Source organism: Pleurodeles waltl, chromosome 3_1, assembly GCF_031143425.1.
Source record: "Pleurodeles waltl isolate 20211129_DDA chromosome 3_1, aPleWal1.hap1.20221129, whole genome shotgun sequence".
Taxonomy (NCBI): domain Eukaryota; kingdom Metazoa; phylum Chordata; class Amphibia; order Caudata; family Salamandridae; genus Pleurodeles; species Pleurodeles waltl.
The window spans coordinates 1,713,276,087-1,713,297,515 of NC_090440.1; the positions used below are offsets into that span (position 1 = coordinate 1,713,276,087).

Genomic DNA, 21,429 nt, shown 5'->3' on the forward strand with positions numbered 1-21,429 from the left:
GTTGACCCATTATCTGCACCCCTTTCCCAGGTTCTTTTGTTTATTCTTACAGTGGCTTAGCAGGGCTCTGCATTGGGCATGTTGAAGTGTTGTCTGCTATGTCATCTGTTTTGCAGTTGCCAGATCAATCCTCCCTTTTCACGTTACATGTTGTAGATAGGTTCCTTAAAGGTCTTCAGCACGTTTACTTCAGCTGCCTGCATTGTGCGTCAGTGAGACCTCAGTTTGGTTCTTACCTTTCTAATGTGCACTCCCTTTCATCCGCTTCGTATCTGCCCTCTTAGGCGCCTTACCATGAAGACGGCCTTCCTGGTGGGAATTATATCTGCCCGGAGGGTTAGTGAACTGCTGGCCCTGTCATCTCAGCCTCCATACATTCATTTTTACCCAGATAAGCTGGTCCTTCGGACTCTGGCATCCTTTGTGCATTCCTCTGAGATCAGTCCATCACCTTGCCTACCTTTTACGCTCCACCTCATCTCTCTAAGGACTGCACCAGCTGGATTTAAAAAGAGCATTGCCATTCTACCCTGACCACACAAAACTGTACAGGGTTGATGATCAACTCTTTGTGGGGTATGTCGGAACCAAGAAAGGGAACTCCATGCAGAAATAAACCATCTCCCCATAGATTGTGCTCTGCATTAAGATCTGCTAATCGCTGGCCAAGAAGCAACCCCTGGAGGGTGTGCATGCTAATTCCACCTAAGGAAAGACTGAGACCATTGTGTTAGCATGCATCTGTCAGGCTGCAACGTGGGCTTTGTTGCACATGTTCACCAAGCACAGTCCGGTCCGTCAGGATGGGTGATTTGCAGGATTTTTTTGTCTAAATCAGACTTGCAGACTCCCACCTCCATAGAGGTATTGCTGGGGTATCTATTCTAAGGTAAGGAATCTGCAGCTAGAAGTCTCTATCAGATGACCAAGTTACTTACCTTCGGCAATGCCTTATCTGGTAGACATTTTAGCTAGCTGCACATTCCTTGCATCCAACCCATCCTCCCTGCTCCGCAATTGGATTTTTAGTGCCAGGGCTGGTCCCTTTCAAGACTCTAGTTTCAAACACCAGTGATCAGCGTGGTGCAAATTTGTGAAAAGAAACTGACATCAGCGTGCTGGGGTGACATCTATGTAGGCATCGTGCACTTCCCTTCCTGTGTGTCCGACTACACCACTCTGAGCTGAACGATGCCACCTACCGGTGCACAGGAAACATTTCCGGATCCATTCTAATGCCTAGGGATAATTCTATGGTAAGGAATCTGCGGCTAGATAGTCTCGACCAGCTAAAAGGCATTACCGGAGGTAAGTAACTTGTTCATTTGGAAAATTAACAGTAAATCCGACTGTCCTGAGTGGAATTTTTTTCCACCATATAAGGTGGGGGGGGCAGCACTAAAAGGAGCTCCTATATTATTTACCTCTGTTCTTGTGACTCATATTTGAAGTACCTTTTTTTTCCTTTGCAGATAATGAAATCAGATATGGAGTCTGAGTAAGTAGGTTTTCTATTAACTATTTGTAATGATAGAGGTTGGAAATGTAATGGGAGAGGAAAGGTACTTACTATTCATAGATGAGATAAGAAAATACAAATACTATATCGCCAAAGTTATTTTTTTAATAAAATACTGAGTCAGTGGCAAAAATGTTTTGTTCCGACCTGTAAAGTGTTTTTTTAAACTGTTTGAGCACTCAAAATGGCCAATTTATAAATGTTATTCTTTTTACTCTTTGTTCTGCTTTATGACATCCCACCTTTTACAAAATAAGATGTGTCCACTCCTAGAAGAAAGGCATCCTTCTAGTCTATTTTTTCTGATGGATGCGTCTTCCTACAGCTTCATCACATTGAGGAATCCTTCAGGTGCTAGATTACATCAAGAAATGCTTCCCCAGCATAACTCTTTAGTGTCACTATGTCTTTTCAGCTGTGACTGTGACCACTGGATGCGATGAAGTCAAAGTATATTGATCACCACCTCGCGGCTGGTGTTATTTCTTGTTTTTCAGTCCTGCAGTGACATGGATTGTACTTGTTTATGTTATACTGAAGGATTTTATCATATTTTTGGCAGCAATTAGATGGACTCTTGGCGGACATCTTCCTAGTGCCCAGGGACTTCAACAGAAGGAGGATTTTTTTTGTTCGGTCTTGCTGCCCTTCCTGTGCCTTAGGAGGACAACATCTCACTGTACAACAGTGTTGGTTACCTTGAATTGCATGATGCAATTGCTCTTAATACCTTCCAGAAATAAAAGTTCCTACCCATCTGATTCTTCTTAAGATACAATTTCTCTGTTAACTATGGTAGTATGAAAAACAGCACAACTGTGACAGACCTAGCCCTCTGCAGAGGTTAAACCTAACATTTTGAGATTGTGCAGACCTCTTTAAATGAAAAGCCATTGCTTCCCTGTAAAGGGTCACTCCTTGAACCTGTTCTGACTGGTGGGAAAAACCTATTTGGGACAGCAATCCACAGAGGACCCTGGCCTTACCTGTGTGACCCATAGTTCTTATTGTCATTCCCTTAGACTTGAGGTTTGGTGGTCCAAGCCTCTTCCTTGAAAATGAACTCAAATCCCTTTTCTGTGGGCCCTCTAGACAGTGTTTAAAATACAGTAGTTTTAGAATGGAAAATCTTTGTTTCTGGTAGTCCTGCTGTCCAAAAAGTAAATGCCATTTTCCACCTTGGCTGGTCTGCATGTCCTCTGGCACTGGCAAAGCTGATTTTCCTTTGTTAGCTGTAAATGTTTCCAAACTTTGATATAACTGGCTTTCCTATCTATACATTGATTTAGATAACCAAACTCCAGCCTGATTTGTGCTTGGGGGGGTGTATCCCGGTAGCTGGAATAAGGACCTAAAAATGTTCCCAGTAATTTTATTTAAGATTATAGCATTTTGTCCACACAAGGCTTTGCTTCCATATCCTAATGTTGGAATTAGTTTGGCTGTAACAACTTGTAGTGGCTGATAACTTGGGCCAGTAAGCAATTTCTTTAAAGTGCGAAAAGCAAATAATAGAGCATTTCCTTTTCTGTATAGTTACTGTTTTTGGGGAACAAAGGAGCCCCGTTTCTCAAAAAGCACACCCGAATATCTATGCAGGTTTACTTGTTCCAGAACACCCCTTTGGGTATTCTGTTTTTCTGCTCTCGAAATTTGTTTGCTAATTTCCATAACCTTGGATTTTTTCTGATTTGTTTTCAGACCATTTCGCTCTGCATATTCGAATATCTGTACAATGAGCTGCAGTAGCCCTACTTTAGTTTGACTCAGGAGTACTACGTCGTCAGCATATAGCAAGTTTGAAATAGTCATATCACCAAGCTTTGTGGGTGTGCATTTACCTTGTTTAATTCGGCAGTCAAGTCAAATAAAAAGAGATTGAAAAGATATGGTGCCAGCACACAGTCCTGTTTCAATCCTTGTTTTAATTTCCCTTGAAAGGATAGATCCATCCCCTATCTTAACTCTTACCCATGTATCTGTGTATAGCTGTTCAATAGCCTTTAACAGATTCGCCAGTATCCCCCAGGAAACTAATTTCTCCCATAGGAGAGGTCGCTGTACCAACTCAAAGGCTGATTTAAAATCTACAAAACATAGATACAAGGGTTGTTTTTTTTGTGTGTACTTATCAGTGATCAGGGATAGAGTTAAAATACTTGCAGCAGTACCCAGGCCCTTTACAAAACCTGTCTGATTGGAAGGAATAATGTTTTTTCAGGTTGCCCACCTACAAAGATACTACAGTAAAATCCCTGCATAATTTTTAGCTTCTACGTCTGTTAGGGTAATTAGTCGATAGCTCTTAGTTTGTGACTTATTACCTCCTTTAAATATTGGATGGATTATCGCACCTCTCCAAGATTTTGGAATACTTCCTAATGCCATACAATGGTTGAAAGTCAAAGCCAATTTTGCACCCCAAAATGCAGGATTCAGTTTAAACAAGGCATTTGGGATCCCATTTGGGCCCGGAGCACCCCCAGTTCTGCTGTTTTCTATTGACCTCATAATTTCAGCCATTGTAAATATTATTTTTTTGGTGTCATTTTGGGGTGTAAGGGGTTTTAATTTTGCTTTTTGTAGGCTTAACTTTTTTGCATCCTCTTCTAAATTTTTGCTGGTTCTCTTTTGTTCATCGAAGTGGTGATGACTTATGTAATCAAACCAGATGGCTTCCGAGATACTGGAGCTGGTCAGAGTCATTGGAGCTTTATTCAGGGCATTCGCCATTTTCCAAAAACCTTGTGTATTTGATTTTTTTACTCAAGAATAGGTCCTTGGCCCAAAAACCATGGTTTTCCTGATGCTTGTATTCCCATATTTGTTTTCGACATATATTGTTTATTCTTTTTAAATCTGCCTTAAAATAACAGTTTATTGAATTCTTGTTGTATATTCTTAAAGCTCTATTCCGTTCTTTTCTTAATTTAATCATGAGTGCTGATTTTTTTTTTTTATCTTTAATTTCCGCACCTCACCCCTGGTTTTGATACCAGTTTTGCGATCTATCTGTGAGGAGAACAGCCGCAAATATACCTAGGAAAGATTACCAGATCGTTCTTGAATCCCCTGTTAAGTCCATACTGCATTGCTCGTTTATCTCCATTGACCGTTCACCAATGGATTCTTTTAACCTTTCAGACCACCAAAGTTTTTTTATAGATGGTTGTATTAATATTCCTAGGTGTAGTAAATGCAAGGTTAAAGTTAGGAAAGCCACATCCTATCTCCAGGCATTGCTGGCCATGGTCGCTCATATCCGATTTAATGATGTAAACTTTTGTAATTAGCGTAAGCAAAAATATGGATACCACAGTATAGTCAATTGTCGCTTGAGTTCCAGCGGCATAGCAGATAGTTGCCGGAGGAGTATCTTGCGCTTCTGATGGATACAACTACCTGTGGATTCCTCACCAAAAGAATTCTCCCCTCGCGCCAGCCTTCGGAAATTTCTTCTAGCTCTGCACGTCGACGATGACGTCACAATCGCCCGACTCCACGCGACGCCACATGACGTCATCCAGGCAATAAGAAGCCCTCGTCGACGTGCAGACGTCAGTTCCCTTTTTTCCGTGCCCGAATAACGGTTGTTTCTACTGTCTACTGGAGCTACTGTTACCAACTGTCGGTTACGATGTCGCAGCCTAGAAAATTTTGCTTTAAACCTTGTGACCAATGCGGGGGTCGGATGTCGGTTACCGACCCCCACGATAACTGTCTCTGGTGCCTTAGTTCCGATCATGAGGTCGAGGCGTGCGGTTCGTGCCAGCGCATGAACCCTAAGGCGCTCAAAGAAAGAGAGGCGAAGTTATTCTTGGCTCAATCCAAGAAGAAGAAAGAGAGGCGTCATAGGAGGGAGTCTTCGTCGAGATCCTCGAGGTCTTGCCACCATCATAGTGGCTCTTGGCGCCGTCATGGATCTCGGCGCCGGTCGAGCAAGGGTCGGTCCAGGTCTAGATCGGCTTCTCCGTCGGCTCGGTGTCGTCCGACGTGGGAGATAAGCCCGACCGTCACCCCTCCTGCTCCGGCGACCCCCGACGTCACCCGGGTCGGTCTTTGAGGTCGAGCCTCTCCAGAGGCCTGAAGGTTCTCCTGGCCAGGAGTTACCCGGACCCTCTTCGGCAGCTTTACCGGCGCCGGTGCAGCAACAACAGTACCCGGCTTTCCCGACTCCGGGATCGAATCCTGCAGCGTTTTTGAGCGCTATGTTTAACATCTTTGCTTCCATGGCGCCGGGTGGAAGTCACGCAGGTCTGTCTGGACCTTTGGCCTACGATTTCGCTGTTCCAGCGTCTTTCAAGTCTGCGCCGTTCACGCCTACTGCGTCTGAAGCGGCGCCGATGACTACGACGTCGGCCAGGATGGCTACACCTGTTACAGCGCCGGTGGATTCGCCTCGGATCCCATCGACGTCTAGGATCGCTGTGGAGCCGGAGCCTCCGGCTTCGTACGGATCCGAGGCTCGGCGCCGACGGAGGTCTTCGGCGTCGGCTGACGCCTTGTCGACTCCAGGCTTGGAGTCCAGACTTAGATCAAGGCGTCTGGCCCCCCGTCTTTTGGAAGAAGAAGAGTACGCAAGGCAACACCTGGAGGAAGGAGAAGTTGTTGAGCCCTCAGGTGACTTCCAGGGTCTAGACTCAGCTAGCGGCCTGGACACTACCCCGGAGTGGGATCTAGCTTCTCCTGGGGAGATCACGGAGGAGGCAGCTACGTTCCATAAGGTCATTCGTAAGGCTGCGGACTTTTTGGATATTACTCTTCCCACCGCGGAGGTTAAGAGAAATTTGTTGACTGAGGTTCTCCATCCAACATCTGCTTCTGCTGAGCCTCTTCTTCCATTCAATGAGGCTCTGCTGGACCCTATAAAGGATATTTGGATGAAGCCTGTATCCACCGCTTCTGGGTCATCGACATTGTGAAGAAGGGGTACGCTCTTCCCTTTCGAGAATTTACTCCCACCCACCCTCCCTCCTCGCCCATCCTTCTGTTCGGAAGATCATCTTCTCCTGTTACAGCAGGAGGTATTATCCCTATTACAAAAAGGTGCAATAGAGTTGGTTCCCGAGCAAGAGAGGGGTCAGGGGTGCTATTCAAGATACTTTCTGATTCCCAAAAAGGATGGCCGGCTAAGACCAATTTTAGACTTGAGGATTTTGAATTGGTTCCTCAAACAGGAAAAGTTCAAAATGCTGACCCTCTCACAGGTTCTTTTGGCATTGAACGAAGGGGACTGGATGGTGTCGGTCGATTTGCAGGATGCGTATTTTCATATTCCGATCCTCAGATCTCACAGGAAGTATCTCCGTTTTGTGGTGGGATCACAACATTATCAGTTTGCGGTCCTCACGTTTGGTTTTACTTCAGCACCTTGAGTCTTCACGAAGGTGATGGCGGTGGTAGCGGCAGAGCTCAGAAGAAAGGGGATCGCTGTGTTTCCCTATCTGGACGATTGGTTGATCAAAGCCAATACTCCAGAGCTCGTGCGGTGCCATCTCCAGTCGACGACTCAATTGTTGTACGACCTGGGGTTTTCAGTCAATGTACCCAAGTCTCACCTGGAGCCCTCTCAACGCCTCCTGTTCATAGGGGCAGTATTGGACACAATATTGAATCGGGCCTTTCCTCCGCTACAGCTGGTTCAGGACATACAGGCTTTGATTCCAATGTTTCGAGATGGAGCGGTAGTTCCAATCCTCAAAGTCCTTCGTCTGCTTGGGCTGTTTGCTTCTTGCATACTCTTGGTCACTCATGCACGCTGGCACATGAGGGCTCTCCAGTGGTGCGTCCGCAGGCAGTGGTTTCAACACAAAGGGGATCTCGAAGATTTAATAAAGATCTCCAGAGACACTGCAAAGGATCTTTGATGGTGGGCAGCGGTCGACAACCTGTCTCAAGGAAGGCCGTTCTCGCTGCCTCCACCAGTGACCACGGTGGTAACGGATGCTTCCACTCTAGGGTGGGGAGCTCATCTGGGGGACCTGGAGTTCAAAGGCCATTGGTCTCCAGGGGAACAGAAGTTGCATATCAATCTGTTAGAGTTGCGGGCAGTACGTCTGGCACTCAAGGCCTTCCCCCCTTCCATTCGCGGTCAATCGGTCCAGGTTCTAACGGACAACACGACCGCGATGTGGTATATAAACAAACAGGGAGGAGTGGGGTCGTATCTTCTCTGCAGAGAAGCTCTTCGTCTCTGGTCTTGGCTTCAAGACCACAAGATCTGCTTGATTGCACATCACTTGGCCGGAGTCCTGAATGTGCGTGCAGACATTCTCAGTCAACGCAGCTCGGTCGATCACGAGTGGCGTCTTCATCCGGATCTAGTTCTGGGTATCTTCAGGATGTGGGGATATCCACAAATAGATCTGTTTGCCACTCAATAGAATGCGCAGTGCCTGCTATTTTGCAGCCTCCAGTATCCGGTGCAAGGAGCTTTGGGGGATGCGTTTCAGATGACCTGGAAGGGTCAGTTGCTTTACGCGTTTCCCCCCATACCCTTGATTCCTCGAGTTCTCAGGAAGATCCGCCAAGACCGAGCCCAAGTCATCCCAATAGCTCCGGATTGGCCGAGAAGGGTGTGGTATTCGGACCTACTCCAACTTTCTCAGTGCCCTCCGCTCCGTCTCCCTTGCAGGGTGGACCTCCTCTCGCAGGGGCAGATTCTACACCCCCACCTCCAGAGCCTGCATCTTCATGCCTGGAGATTGAACGGGGCAATCTGAGTTCCTTTTCTCTCCATCCAGATGTGGTGGAAGTTATTCTATCGGCCAGGCGACACTCCACCAAGTCAATCTATGCGAATTGTTGGGCTAAGTTTACAAGCTGGTGTGGAGAGAATAGTTTAGATCCTTTAAAAGCTGGTTTATCTGACATTTTGTCATTTGCACTCTTTAGCACAGAAAGGTGTTTCAGTTGCCACTGTTAAAGGTTATCTGTCTGCACTAGCTGCTTTTCTGTGCCTTCCTGATCAACCATCCTTCTTTAATTCACCAATTGTTTTAAAGTTTCTAAAGGGACTTACTAATAAGTATCCGCCCACGCCATTCGTTATGCCTCAGTGGGACCTTAATTTGGTTTTAACTTTTCTTATGGGGGCCCCGTTTGAACCCATGCACTCTTGTTCTTTACGATTCCTAGTATTTAAAACTGTTTTCCTGGTGGCAATGACATCTGCCAGAAGGGTTAGTGAGCTACAGGCTCTAACTGTAGAAACCCCATTCCTTTCCTTCTTCAAGGATAAAGTGGTGTTGAGGACCAAGGCGGCTTTCCTACCGAAGGTTGTTACACCCTTTCACCTGGGGCAGTCAATTACGCTCTCTTCCTTTTACCCTCCACCTCACCCATCCAAGGAGGAAGAGAGGCTCCACCGGCTGGATCCACGAAGAGCGCTGAGCTTCTACGTCGCCAGGACGTAAGAGTTCAGACAGGATGAACAGCACTTCGTTGGATACGTGGGGAAGAGGAAAGGTAGAGCGGTCCACAAGAGAACGCTATCCAGGTGAGTCATTCTGTATATTAAGATCTGCAATTCTTTGGCGAAGAGAGATCCACCTGTGGGGCTTTGTGCCCATTCCACCAGGGCCAAAGCGGCTTCATCTGCTTTGGCTAGAGGTGTTCCTGTGGCTGACATCTGCAGGGCAGCGACCTGGGCATCCCTCCATACTTTTGCCAAGCATTACTATTTGGACTCTGAGGTCAGGAGGGATGGCCATTTTGCTTGCTTGGTGCTGCAGGATTTCTTGGTTTGACCATTGCGGCACCCACCACCGGAGGTTATACTGCTTGGGGACTCTATTCTTTTGGTGAGGAATCCACAGGTAGGTGTATCCATCAGAAGAATAAGTTACTTACCTTCGGTAACGCTTTTTCTGGTGGATACAGTAACTACCTGTGGATTCCTCACGGTCCCACCCACCTCCCCGTTGCCTGACTGGTCAAACCAAGATCTCTTTAGGGGCGCATCCTTGATCTTGTATATATGTATATAGTTTTTTCATGCATATAGTTGTATTCATTGTATATAATTTTCCTTTGCAAATTAAGATAGTGAAAAGGACATTTTGGACTGGAATTATACATATATATATTTACTTCTATCTCGAATTGAGCATTCATACCTGTGATTTATATTGAGTTTTATATTAAATGTTTTATTTTAATCTATTCTGGATGAATGTGTGCTCTTTAGGTTAACCTGTTCGCCTCTAGGGCACGTAAAAAATGGTGAAAACTGACATCTGCACGTCGACGAGGGCTTCTTATTGCCTGGATGACGTCATGTGGCGTCGCGTGGAGTCGGGCGATTGTGACGTCATCGTCGACGTGCAGAGCTAGAAGAAATTTCCGTCGAAGGCTGGCGCGAGGGGAGAATTCTTTTGGTGAGGAATCCACAGGTAGTTACTGTATCCACCAGAAAAAGCGTTACCGAAGGTAAGTAACTTATTCATATCTTCCTTTTAGTAATCTAAGCCCAAGAGCCTCAAGATCTTTTACTAAGGAGAGTGCTACTATCCCGGCTTTTCCTTTCTCTGTTGCCCCCATGGACTGCTGTGGTACTGCCCATAATAGATCTTGCAAAATGGTTTGCGTATCCCTTTCAAAGGGGTATAGTAATTTCAGATTAAAGTCCCCTGCTACTAAGCGCTCCATGGGTCCTAGATCCTGATGGGCAGTTAAAATTGTATCCATTCATTTGGAAGATATATATTTCCTGGTTCGTACATCTGGGTGGATATAGACATCAATTAGCAGGAGTGGACTGGAATGTTCCTTATTCCACCCATCTAACTTTACTAACAAGAAGTCTTTGTTATCCTCATATATTCGAGTACATAATATATTTAATCCTGCTGAGATCAAAATTGCTTATCCCCCCTTTAGATGTCCATACTTTTTTTCCTTTATTGCTGGGGAAAAAAATCCCATAAATCCATCAATTGAAAAAGTCGGTGGCCCATGTCTCCTGGAGAAAAATAATTTGAAATTTCTTTGGTAAACTTGATAGCTATTTTTGTAGGGTATTTAATTTAATCCCATTTATATTCCAGGAGCAAACTTGGAGGGGGTTTTCATGCAAGATTGTCAGTTTATTATGCGCCCCACTACTCATAAGTCACTGATGTTTTTCTCGATGGATTGTTTCCGATATCCAGCCTAAATCTAGCTGCGATAAGCGTGTATTAGATATGGTATGCGCAAAGGGGTAATCTTCCATTCTTCCAGTTGCAGATCTAAGAACTGAGAAAGGTTTATCCAACTCTTTTGGCTTAGATTGATTAGACAAATTGGTTTGTTCCTCTAAAGGGTCAGGATAGCCTACTTGTTTAGGTATGCTGAAATGTATTCCCCATTTTAAGAAGGAACCTTTTTCATTAACAACTCTTTTAACCAACTGTAATGACCTCCAGGTTACCAGGGTTAATTCGTTTAAGCCTCTCTCTTTTATATTTTCCCTAGGAAAAAAGTCTATGGAGACAATATCAGTAGATTTTATATCTTTTAATGCAGGAATAACTTGTAATAATTTTAGTATGTTCCCTCTATTTAAGATGTCAAATCACCTCCTGGAGTGATATTGAGGTTCTAATATTAATTGTAAGCAATCGTTTGGCAAAACAAAATCGGAGCTACCTAAAATATCCGCCTGTTTGTATAGTTTGGCAGTCCTCGAATATTCTAGTACCTGACTCCCTACCGGTATCAGACCGTTTCAACTTTATAGCCCTTAGCTTTGCTATTAAGCCACTTAAGGAACCTTCATCCAGGGTGGACCTTGGCCTTCTTTGTTTTATTGCCTGATTTTGGGCCAAAAGGGCTCCGGTTTGAGCCCCATTGTACTCTTCATATTCTGAATTTGCGACCATAATTAATATACCCTCTTCTTCAAAAGTCCTCCTAAATAATAAGGGACTAGGACTTATTACAACCTGTGTCCCCCGTTGGTGTGGCTTTATATTTTGAGGTTCCTGCTCTGATTTGCCTATATCGTTTGTCATTACCATAGTTTGTTGGTCATTACTTTATATATCCCCCTCATTGGAGTATAGTTCATTTTCGTTTTGCCCCCCTTGATTATGAGTAGTATTGCCCTTTGCTCCTAAGTTGAATAATGGGAACAATTTATTTACCGTTGAGAAACTCGTTGTGTTTGTCACAAGGTCATTCGGCATTGGCAGGCCATCACCTCTACCCAGGCTAGAGGAGGGGTTTGATTTTATCACCGGGGGGCCTATTGAGACCACCCCTTTTTTATTTCTCGCTTTTCGTTGCTTTCTCTTTTCTTTTGGTAGGTGGCTTAACTGGTTCAAGTGGGAGCCCCATGGATTTGGGACAGTCCAAAGAGCCTAAAATTTCCTTACATACCTCTTCCTGCTCACATTTTAGTTCTTCAAAGGATTCTATCTCTTTGTCCTTTGTCTTCGTTGTACACCAATTTGCTCTGATTCCCGAGTTTTTGCTTTCCCTCGCTTCCCTCTGATATGGGGGGATCCTTTGGCTATAATTTCCTCCTCTCTTTTCATATTTAACTTTTCTTTAAACTTTGCTATCAGTGAGTTTAAAGCTTCTGGAAGAGTTGGCTGACTTGTCAATTATGGGCTCACAAGTGCATTCTATTGCTGATATTTCAGCAAGATTCTGAGCTCGCTTAATCAAGTTGTTTAAATTTGACAGTTTCTGGTCGATCCCTGCTACTGATTTGGCCATAGTATTCAATATATCCACCTAGACATCCATTTTAGAGGACTCCTAGGACAGAGCATCCAGTGTTAGCTGCGAGGTTTTAAAAAAGATGTCCCATACCGCATTTTGATCCAACTGCTTTTTAGTATTTCGTACTTCCGGTGTGTTCTCTTTATTTTCCTCCCTACCTTCAGGTTCACTTGTTTTTTCATTTAATATAGAGGATACATTTAGGGATCTGCATTTAAGGACTGAGATATCCATTTGTGTATCTGAGACTCCAATTTTGTCTTCTTAAAGCGATATTCCCATATCTTTATTAAAATACCTGTTAAGGATATACATGGTGGGACTTGGGTTCCTGTTTTTCAAGAAAGATTAGTTTTTAATGGGTCCACATTATTGAAATTGTCCGAAATATGAATAGTTTCTGACGAATTATCCATTTCCCTTACTTTACTCCCATACTCTTGTGAAAATCACAACAGGTTCACTTAGGGAAGAATCAGTCGCTCCTTTAATAATCACATTTACCGCAAATGGAAATTGAGTGCCTAAATGGGAAAAATGAATTTGATTTTCCAAGGATGGACAGTTTGAGGTGCCAGGGGAAGGTGAAGACGACCTGAGGGTCAGTAATTCTAAGTCATTATTTGAGCCCCAAACATTATCTTTAGGGTTGTATTCCATTTGGTTGTTATTTTTTCCAAAGGTGGGTTTTTCTGCCTGCCCTTACTCCCTAAACCTACTTTTATCATCTTGGTCTTGTAACAGACTGCATTCACTTTTTATAGGGGAGATTGGATGAGGTAGAGTCGCGGAGCCATTTGGAAGAGTAAAAATCAAATCCAGAGGTGCCTTTAAGAAATCAGACCTGTGGGGGACCCTTACAGATTTTTAAAGTCTGCTGAAAAAAGAGGTTATAGGGGAGACCAGGGATTGACACTTTTGATGTTGATGGTAATGGTAATGGTGATGGTAAAAACATGGGATTAATTTGTTTCCTGATTTTCTTGGATTGCGGCTGAAATGCCCTTTCCTTCCCCGACCTCATTTTCGCCAACTGTTAAATTTCCTTTAGAAATTCCTCCTTACTAAAACTGAACACAATTCAGGGGGCAAAGGGCACGAGCACGTGTGATCCTCTTCAAATGCTGCCCAAGCGAGCTGCTGGCTCCTGTCAAGGTTCAAGCGTTTTTCTTCCCTTTTTCTTTTCTGTCGGATAGACATGCCGCCACACCTCTGGATAGAGGGGCACGAGCGCATGCCACTGACCCCTATCGAGGTCCAGCAGTCTTCTTCCCTTTTTTTGTGTTTTTTTTTTTTTTTTACAAAATAGACACAACGCCACACCTCTGGGTTGAAGGGCACGAGCACGTGTAGTCCTCCTCTGGTGCTATCCCAGCCAAGATACGTTTCCGGTCACAGAGAGGTTTGATAGAGGAGTCTGTGGTTAAGGCAGCAAACTGCACCACGGAGATCCACGGCCACCTCCGCTGCCCGGGCACTGTTGGGCACTCCTTTTTAATATTTATCCAGATATGCTGCCCTGGGAGCTGGTGCCGTAAAAAGGCTGCATACGTCTTCTCTGGGGTAGATTACTCAAGTTACGCAGGATTGCCAGCTGGTCATATAGCTAGGCCCCCCCCAGTTTATGATACAGTGTATTTATGCCCTTTCAGTGGGGGTGGCCTAACTTTGCGCAGTCTTGGAGGACTGTAGGATTGTAGCACAGAAGCAGGTAGCTCAACTTCAACGGGGGCCTCAGTGGAGGACGGGAGGCTAGGGTAGGTGGGGCCTTCCTAAAGAAAACCGGGTGTGAGGACCGCTGGCGATGGCGCTGGGGGGCAGGAAAGCAGAACACCACCGGCACTTCTGCCTCTTACCGTAATCCTCCTGATCCCACTTGGCTTGCCAGACTCCTGCCCTCTTTGCGCGGTGCTCCTGGCCTCCCTGCTGCAGTTCCCGGCTGCAAGCACCTGATGGCCAGAAGCGCCACAGTTCTGCCCTTCACTCATCTGCCCGCTCCTTTGCTCTTTTGCTTCCCTGCTCCCGCAACGCTATGCGGCTCTCATCCGCTGCAGCCGCAGCGATCATGAAACCGTAAGCGCGGATCCGGAAGTTACAGCTTCTCCATACGAACGTCCGTCACCAAACAGATAGCAGTCGGAGGGCTGCTGGTGGCTGCAGTGGACTGGTGCACACTCTGGACCTCTGGAGGACGGCAGAACTGCAGGAGTGCAAGGGAGAGGCTGTTGGTGGCAGGGCCCCCACCCCCTGCAAGCCGCAACCGGTTGGGCTGCTTCCGTGGTAGTCAGCGGGGGTTGCTGCTGCAGCTAGGGCTACAAGAGCCCGTTGAGGCACAGTGCGGACCGCGGGTCTCTGACCTTCCTCCTCGGAGCGACACAGCTCCGCTTGACGTCTCCTTACCTAGCCTGGCTCACCTGCTGCTCCTGGTACCTGGTGCGCTGGCGAGGCGTGATGCGGTGCGTCTCTGGTTCCGGACCACTGCGTCGGTTTCCCTGTGATGTCAGTTCTTGAGTGTAGCAGTCACTACATGAGAAATTGGCCTGTGTCTCCGGTTTTCCATTTCTTTTTGAGGTCCCACGACAGAGAGACTTTCCAGCCACGGTCCTCGGTAGCAGAGAACAGATCGTCCAGATCTAAATCAACACATCGTACAAGGAAAACAAAACTCAGACAGTACCCACCTTATACCACATGGTTATGCAACATTAGATCTTTTTACTGTGCGGATGCTTTTATCATTCCCCATCACTGAACGGGGAATCCTCCATTGATTTTAAAGTAACTTTGTAACCCCCACCCTAGTAGTGTATTCACCTTATTGGGGGAAAAACTCCTAACGTCTGTACTGAAGATCCCCTGAAAGAGGGGATCTTTGCCTCCTCTATCCCAATCACAGAGAACATCTCTAAAAGATGTGAAAAACATTCTCAAACGAGACCCTCAAGGACTGCGAGAATCGCCACTACCTCTGGCTTCAGAGTAATGGCAATTGTAGGAAATGGCTCCTTGTTGCAGTTACCCCCCACTTTTTGTCTGATATTGAGGCTGACTTGACTGAGTGTGCTGGGACCCTGCTAACCAGGCCCCAGCACCAGTGTTCTTTCCCTAACAATGTACCATTGTTTCCACAATTGGCACACCCCTGGCACACAGATAAGTCCCTTATAAACAGTACTAGTGGTACCAAAGGTCCTGTGACCAGGGAAGGTCCCTAAGGGATTGGAGCATGTGTTGTGCCACCCTAAGGGACCCCTCACCTAACACATGCACACTGCCATTGCAGATTGTGTGTGTTGGTGGGGAGAAAAAGGAAAAGTCGACATGGCATCCCCCTCAGGATGCCATGCACCCAAAATACTGCCTGTGGCATAGGTAAGTAACCCCTCTAGCAGGCCTTAAAGCCCTAAGGCAGGGTGCACTATACCACAGGTGAGGGCATAGCTGCATGAGCAATATGCTCCTACAGTGTCCAAGTCCATTCTTAGACATTGTAAGTACAGTGTGGCCATATTAAGTATATGGTCTGGGAGTTTGTCAAGACGTACTCCACAGCTCCATAATGGCTACACTGAATACTGGGAAGTTTGGTATCAAACTTCTCAGAATAATAAACCCACACTGATGCCAGTGTTGGATTTATTAAAAAAATGCACACAGAGGGCATCTTAGAGATGCCCCCCCCCCCCTGTATTTTACCCAATCCTTCAGTGCAGGACTGACTGGTCTGTGCCAGCCTGCCACTGAGGGACGAGTTTCTGACCTCCTGGGGTGAGAGCCTTTGTGCTCTCTGAGGCCAGAAACAAAGCCTGCACTGGGTGGAGGTGCTTCATACCTCCCCCCTGCACGAACTGTAATACCTAGCAGTGAGACTCAAAGCCTCAGGCTTTGTGTTACACTTCCCCGGGGCACTCGAGCTAGAGGAGATGCCTGCGCCCCAGACACAGCCCTCACTTTTGGCAGCAAGTTCAGGGAGATAATGAGAAAAAGGAGTCACCCCCTCAGCCAGGCCCACCCCTAAGGTGACCAGAGCTGAAGGTACCCACTCCTTGGAAAATCCTCTATCTTGTTTTGGAGGATTTAGCCGAATAGGAATAGGTATGTGCCACCCTCCCCAAAGGGAGGAGGCACAAGGAAGGTGTAGCCACCCTCAGGGAAAGTAGTAATTGGCTACTGCCCTCCAGTCCTAAACACCCCCATAAATCCAGTATTTAGGGGCTACCTTGAACCCAGGAAATCAGATATCTTGTCGATGTGTACAAGAAGGACTGCTGACCTGAAAGCCCCGCAGAGAAGATGGAGACTACAACTGACTTGGCCCCAGCCTTACCGGCCTGTCTCCAGACTCCAAGAACCAGTGGGACCAGTGACCTCTGACGACTCAGAGGACTGCCCTGCAACTCAAAGGACCTCAGAGGACTCCTGTGGACAGCGGCTCTGTCCAAACAACAAAGAAGAAACTATCTTTAAAGGACTCTAGCCTCACTTCTGAAGCGTGAGTCCCCAACACTCTGCACCCGGCTCGTGTCCAGAGAAACTAACACTGCAGCTAGGACCCCCAGGTGACTCCCACAATGTGGACACCCTAAGACAACCTCCCTGAACCCACACGGCGACGCCTGCAGAGAGAATCCAGAGGATCCCCTAGTAAAAAAAAAAAAAGAACCAGACGCCTGGAAGAAGCACTGCCCCCACAGCCCCCAGGCCAGAGAGGAACCAACTACCTGTGCAGGAGTGACCAGCAGGCGGCCCTCATCTTTGCCCAGTTGGTGGCTGGCCTGAGAAGCCCCCATGTGCCTTACCTGCATCGCCAGAGTGACCCCCGGGTCCCTCCATTGAAACCAACTCAAAATCCGACACCTTCTTTGCACACTTTACCCGGCCACCCCTGTGCCACTGAGGGTGTATTTTGTGTGCCTGTTTGGGCCACCCCGTGCTCTACCAAACCCCCCTGATCTGCTCCCAGGGGACACAGGTACTTACCGGACAGCAGACTGGAACCGGAGCACCCCTAGTCTCCATAGGCGCCTATGTTATTTGGGCCCCTTTTTGACCTCTGCACCTGACCGGCCCTGTGTTGCTGGTGCTGGGTGTTTGGGGTTGACTTGAACCCCCAACGGTGGGCTGCCTATGCCCCGGAGACTAACCTTTACTTACCTCCCGCAGGAACTGTTGAATTTTGCACTATGTCCACTTTTAAAATAGCTTATTGCCATTTTATGATAAACTGTGTACATTACTGTTTTGATTCAAAGTTTTATGTTTACCTATGCCAAGTACCTTACAATGTATGTACTTACTTCAATTCTGAATCTTGTAGTTCTAAAATAAATTTAGAAAATAATAGTTTTCTATATAAAAACCTATTGGCCTGGTGTTAAGTCTTTGAATGTGTGTTCCCATTTATTGCCTGTGTGTGTACAATAAATGTTTAACCCTACCCTCTGATGAGCTTAACTGCTCGACCACACTACCACAAATAGAGCATTAGTATTATCTATTATTACCACTATCCACCTCTAAGGGGAACCCCTGGACTCTGTGCACACTATCTCTCACTTTGAGATAGTAAATACAGAGCCAGCTTCCTACACCAGTTATATGGAACCCCTGTCTCAAGGATTAATTCTACACCTAGCAATCCTCTCCTTACTTCTCCTTCTCCCCCACAGAGACTATTAAAATGTAATCAAGAATCTACTGAAAATGCATTCTTAAGTACCCTCAGCAGCACCTGTCTGTTAAGTCAGGTTCTTGTAGAGTTGTCAACTATGACCTCTGTCTGTTTTGTTGCAACAACACCATTGCTGAATAGAGCTCCTTCATAAATGGTTGATAAGCTGACACATGCCTTGTCAAGGTTCAAGACCTCTTCTGCACTGCCATCTCCTCGAGTAAACATATAGGGCACCTGGGATCGCCTGCATGCGTCACTTGGCAGTCTAGGGCTGATTAACTGATAAGGAAGGTGGCACTAAGATGATTATGTGAGTAAACGCCCTAAGCCTCACTCTCTCTGGACAGAAGGCAAGAAAACTGATAATTTGATCTTGGTCACTGCATTATCAGTGGCATATTCTTTAGTGATCAGAGCCCTCATCTCTCAGGTGTGGATAATACCATTTTGCCTGTTGATTCCGGAGGAGAAAAGGAAGATGCAAGAGCTACTCTGTGAGAAGATAGAATCTGTGTGGTAGCACAGTCATCAAGCAGCTAGTGGGGGCAAGATTTTGTAGATGGCATAGCTGACCAAGATGCACCTTTTTGCCACCCGCTGGTCCACAGTGCATCCTGGGCAGTCATGTTCATCCAGAAGGAAATTTGCGACCTGTTCAGAGACTAGGAAAACTGGCAGACATGTCTCAACTCTGCTGAGGTATTCGCTATGAGGAAGGGATAAACATGGCTGATGCACTTGTCTACAGGTGAAAATGTGGATCACTGCCATGAGCCACTTACAAATATTAGTATTTTACAACTTACTAATATTTATTATTGGATGTTCTCCCACATATGATCTGATTAAAACTCATTACTGTGATTGTGTACAAGTTACATACATTTAAGTTGAAATTTGAGGTTTGTCTCTCAACATTCCCATAGCAATTGGTCCATGTGCCATTGCCATGTCCTGTTTCAGTTACTGTTACTTCTTATACTTTTTTTCTTGCGTGGTAGTCTGTGGAGCAACGGGCGTGGGGTCTAGCAGGTGGTTAGTTTATGCTCGACTCTTGCTCAATATATTTTTGTTCTTCCGAAATTAAGATATTTAATACTGCTCATAGTTACCTAGCAGTTCCACAGCTACTTAATAGGAAGGAAAAATCCATGTTCTGGGTTATTAAATTGAGCAATCGAAAATACTCTTGAGCTGAAGTACCTAAAAGCAAATCGCTCTTATTACTATAGACCAACCTGTCTTTTATGTTCTGTACGTGAAGTTACCAAGAAAAATGACTTAATATCATTTTATGCCATGATGTCCTTGAAATAAAATCCACTCCGCAGATGTTCTATTAAAAAAAAAAAAAAAAAGGTGCAGTCCCACTTTCATCAGGGTTTTATTTACATTGATGACTGACTATTCAGTAGGAAGTTGTACCGGATGGCTACAACACCTGCAGAGTTTTCCCGAGCCAGTTTGAATACCAAAGGTCTTCCTTCTCTCCATCCACTCATATTCAATTTCTTGGAGTAATTGTGGTCATAGCACTAGCGAAGGCCCTCCTGTCAGTGAAGAGCGTAAAAAGCTTCATGCATTGCCACGCCAGATCCAAAAGCTGCACAGAGTACTTGCATCCATTTTCATATCTCTCCTAGGCATGGTGTGCTTCTGTCTTCCCGTCATCCTTTTTTTTTAAAACCTGCAAATGTGGTTTCTTGAAAAGGAGTGGGATTCCCAGTAGCAGCTGGCCTTTAGATCATTCGATCAGTGCATACAAGTTATTGCCAGGATAAATGCATTTTTTTCATATTCGGTGTCACAGCATACAAGTGGCCCAACATTTTCACCCTTTGGTGCCACCTTTTGTGAGTATGATAGATTTGTCCCTGGAGTATGTTTTTTTTGCTCATCTTCAAGAAACATAACACACCAAAGGTGATGGAAGACTGCTGACAATACGTCTAACCACTGTCAGTAGCTCAGGTTAGCACTCCAACCCATGGTGTTTCTTTCTCACCATGCCACCTCAATTTGGACAGAACTATATACAAATCAGTCTTGACCCTGCTCCAATGGGAACAGTCTAGGCCGTACGGCCAAACCAGGTCCTCCCTGAACATCTGAAAGAAATGGCAGCAAAACAATGCTCGTTGCCACTGAAGAATCAATTTCATATTACCATTTTAAAACTCTGAGCCATTAGGGGAGGCCTTCAGTTGTTTCTCCTTATTGCATGCTACCCTAAACTAAGTATAGACAACACCAACTCCCAAATCAAACTAATATCCATTCTTATTTTGCAATAAGGACACTGATATGGAGCTGGGTAATCCACTGAGGGATTATTCTGAGGCAACTGTCAGCAGTGAGTGAGTATATTCAGTCTGCAAGATATTGGAAGATTGTCAGGATTGGGAGCTAAATTAGATCCAACATGTCATGCAGTTTTGTATTTAGGGATGATTGACTCTTTACTCTGCTGCAACAGTATCCAACAGGTTATGTTATCTTTTAGTTTTTTTGCAAGCAGGCTCTGGCAACTAGGATCTAGGGTCACAGTACATTTTAGATTACATGCTAGAAGACCTGTGTGAACTCTTATTCACCCATTCCCCTCAATCTCAGAATGCTTGTCAGACGCAAAAGGGAGCCCTGCCTCATCTCCCTGATAGCTCTGTCTTGGCGTCTTCAATATTGGTTCACAATAATCCATCTCTTTGGAACACCATGTATTCATTTTGGGCAAACGACTCATTCCTGATCACCAGGAGTTCATCAGAGTAGCTATTCCTTCTGACTACCGGCACATCCCTGCATAAGCCAGGGCAGTCGCGACTATCAAGATGTACCAAGCTACGTAGAAGATATTTTGTATCTTTCAAAAGCTTTTCACCCAGGATCAGTACAATTTTACCCTGTCTTGGTTACCTTGGCCAGGCCTCTAGTATGCTTTGGCTACTGAGCGGCTGTTTAAAGATTACAAATTCACTGCCTGGATCATCCCTTTTCCGCTGCAGATTTATTAAATAATTCTGCATCAGGATGTACAGAATATTTCCAGTAGTGCAGTCGAACACTATTTTAGGCCATCTCCTGAAAAGCTCATCAATTGGGTCAATATTAAGTATTTTGTGTGCAAGTTACCCCTCCTGTATATTTTTGTGATAGAGAAATACCACAAAAAAGTGAGATAAAGGTGTTTACAATTCAAGGTCAGTTAATAAGATGCCAATAGTATAGAGTCAAATTGCTCAACAATCTCAGGTTTATTCATAAGGAAACAACACCCTTTCATCCTAATGACCCAGTTTTCCTGAAAGCTAATCCCCATCCCCACAAATGCTGCAGAGCAGATTCTGCTTTTTGAGATGGATACGTTCCACAACTTTTGCACTGAAAGAACTAAGAACTTTGGTGTCACAATCTGAGGCAAAAACCTACTTAGCCAGGCTTGTGGTCTTGCTGAGTAAAATACTTCAGGGTCTTAGGGGCCATGCTCATTTTGCGGAAGTAAAGGCTGATGGCACCCCCTGAATGT

At 45.4% G+C, this 21,429-nt stretch overlaps 1 protein-coding gene across 3 annotated transcripts in view; it reads left to right on the forward strand.

Moving 5' to 3' along the window:
* Nucleotides 1-21,429, forward strand: part of LOC138285541 (proteoglycan 4-like) — a 788,550-nt gene that overhangs the window by 69,597 nt on the left and 697,524 nt on the right. For all 3 annotated transcript variants that reach the window (XR_011201610.1, XM_069225611.1, XM_069225612.1), the window contains exon 2: nucleotides 1,473-1,498. Coding sequence is in view for 2 of the 3 variants with exons in the window: in XM_069225611.1 (XP_069081712.1) it covers nucleotides 1,473-1,498 (26 nt within the window). In the remaining variant the exon portion in view is untranslated. The remainder of the gene's footprint in view (nucleotides 1-1,472; nucleotides 1,499-21,429) is intronic.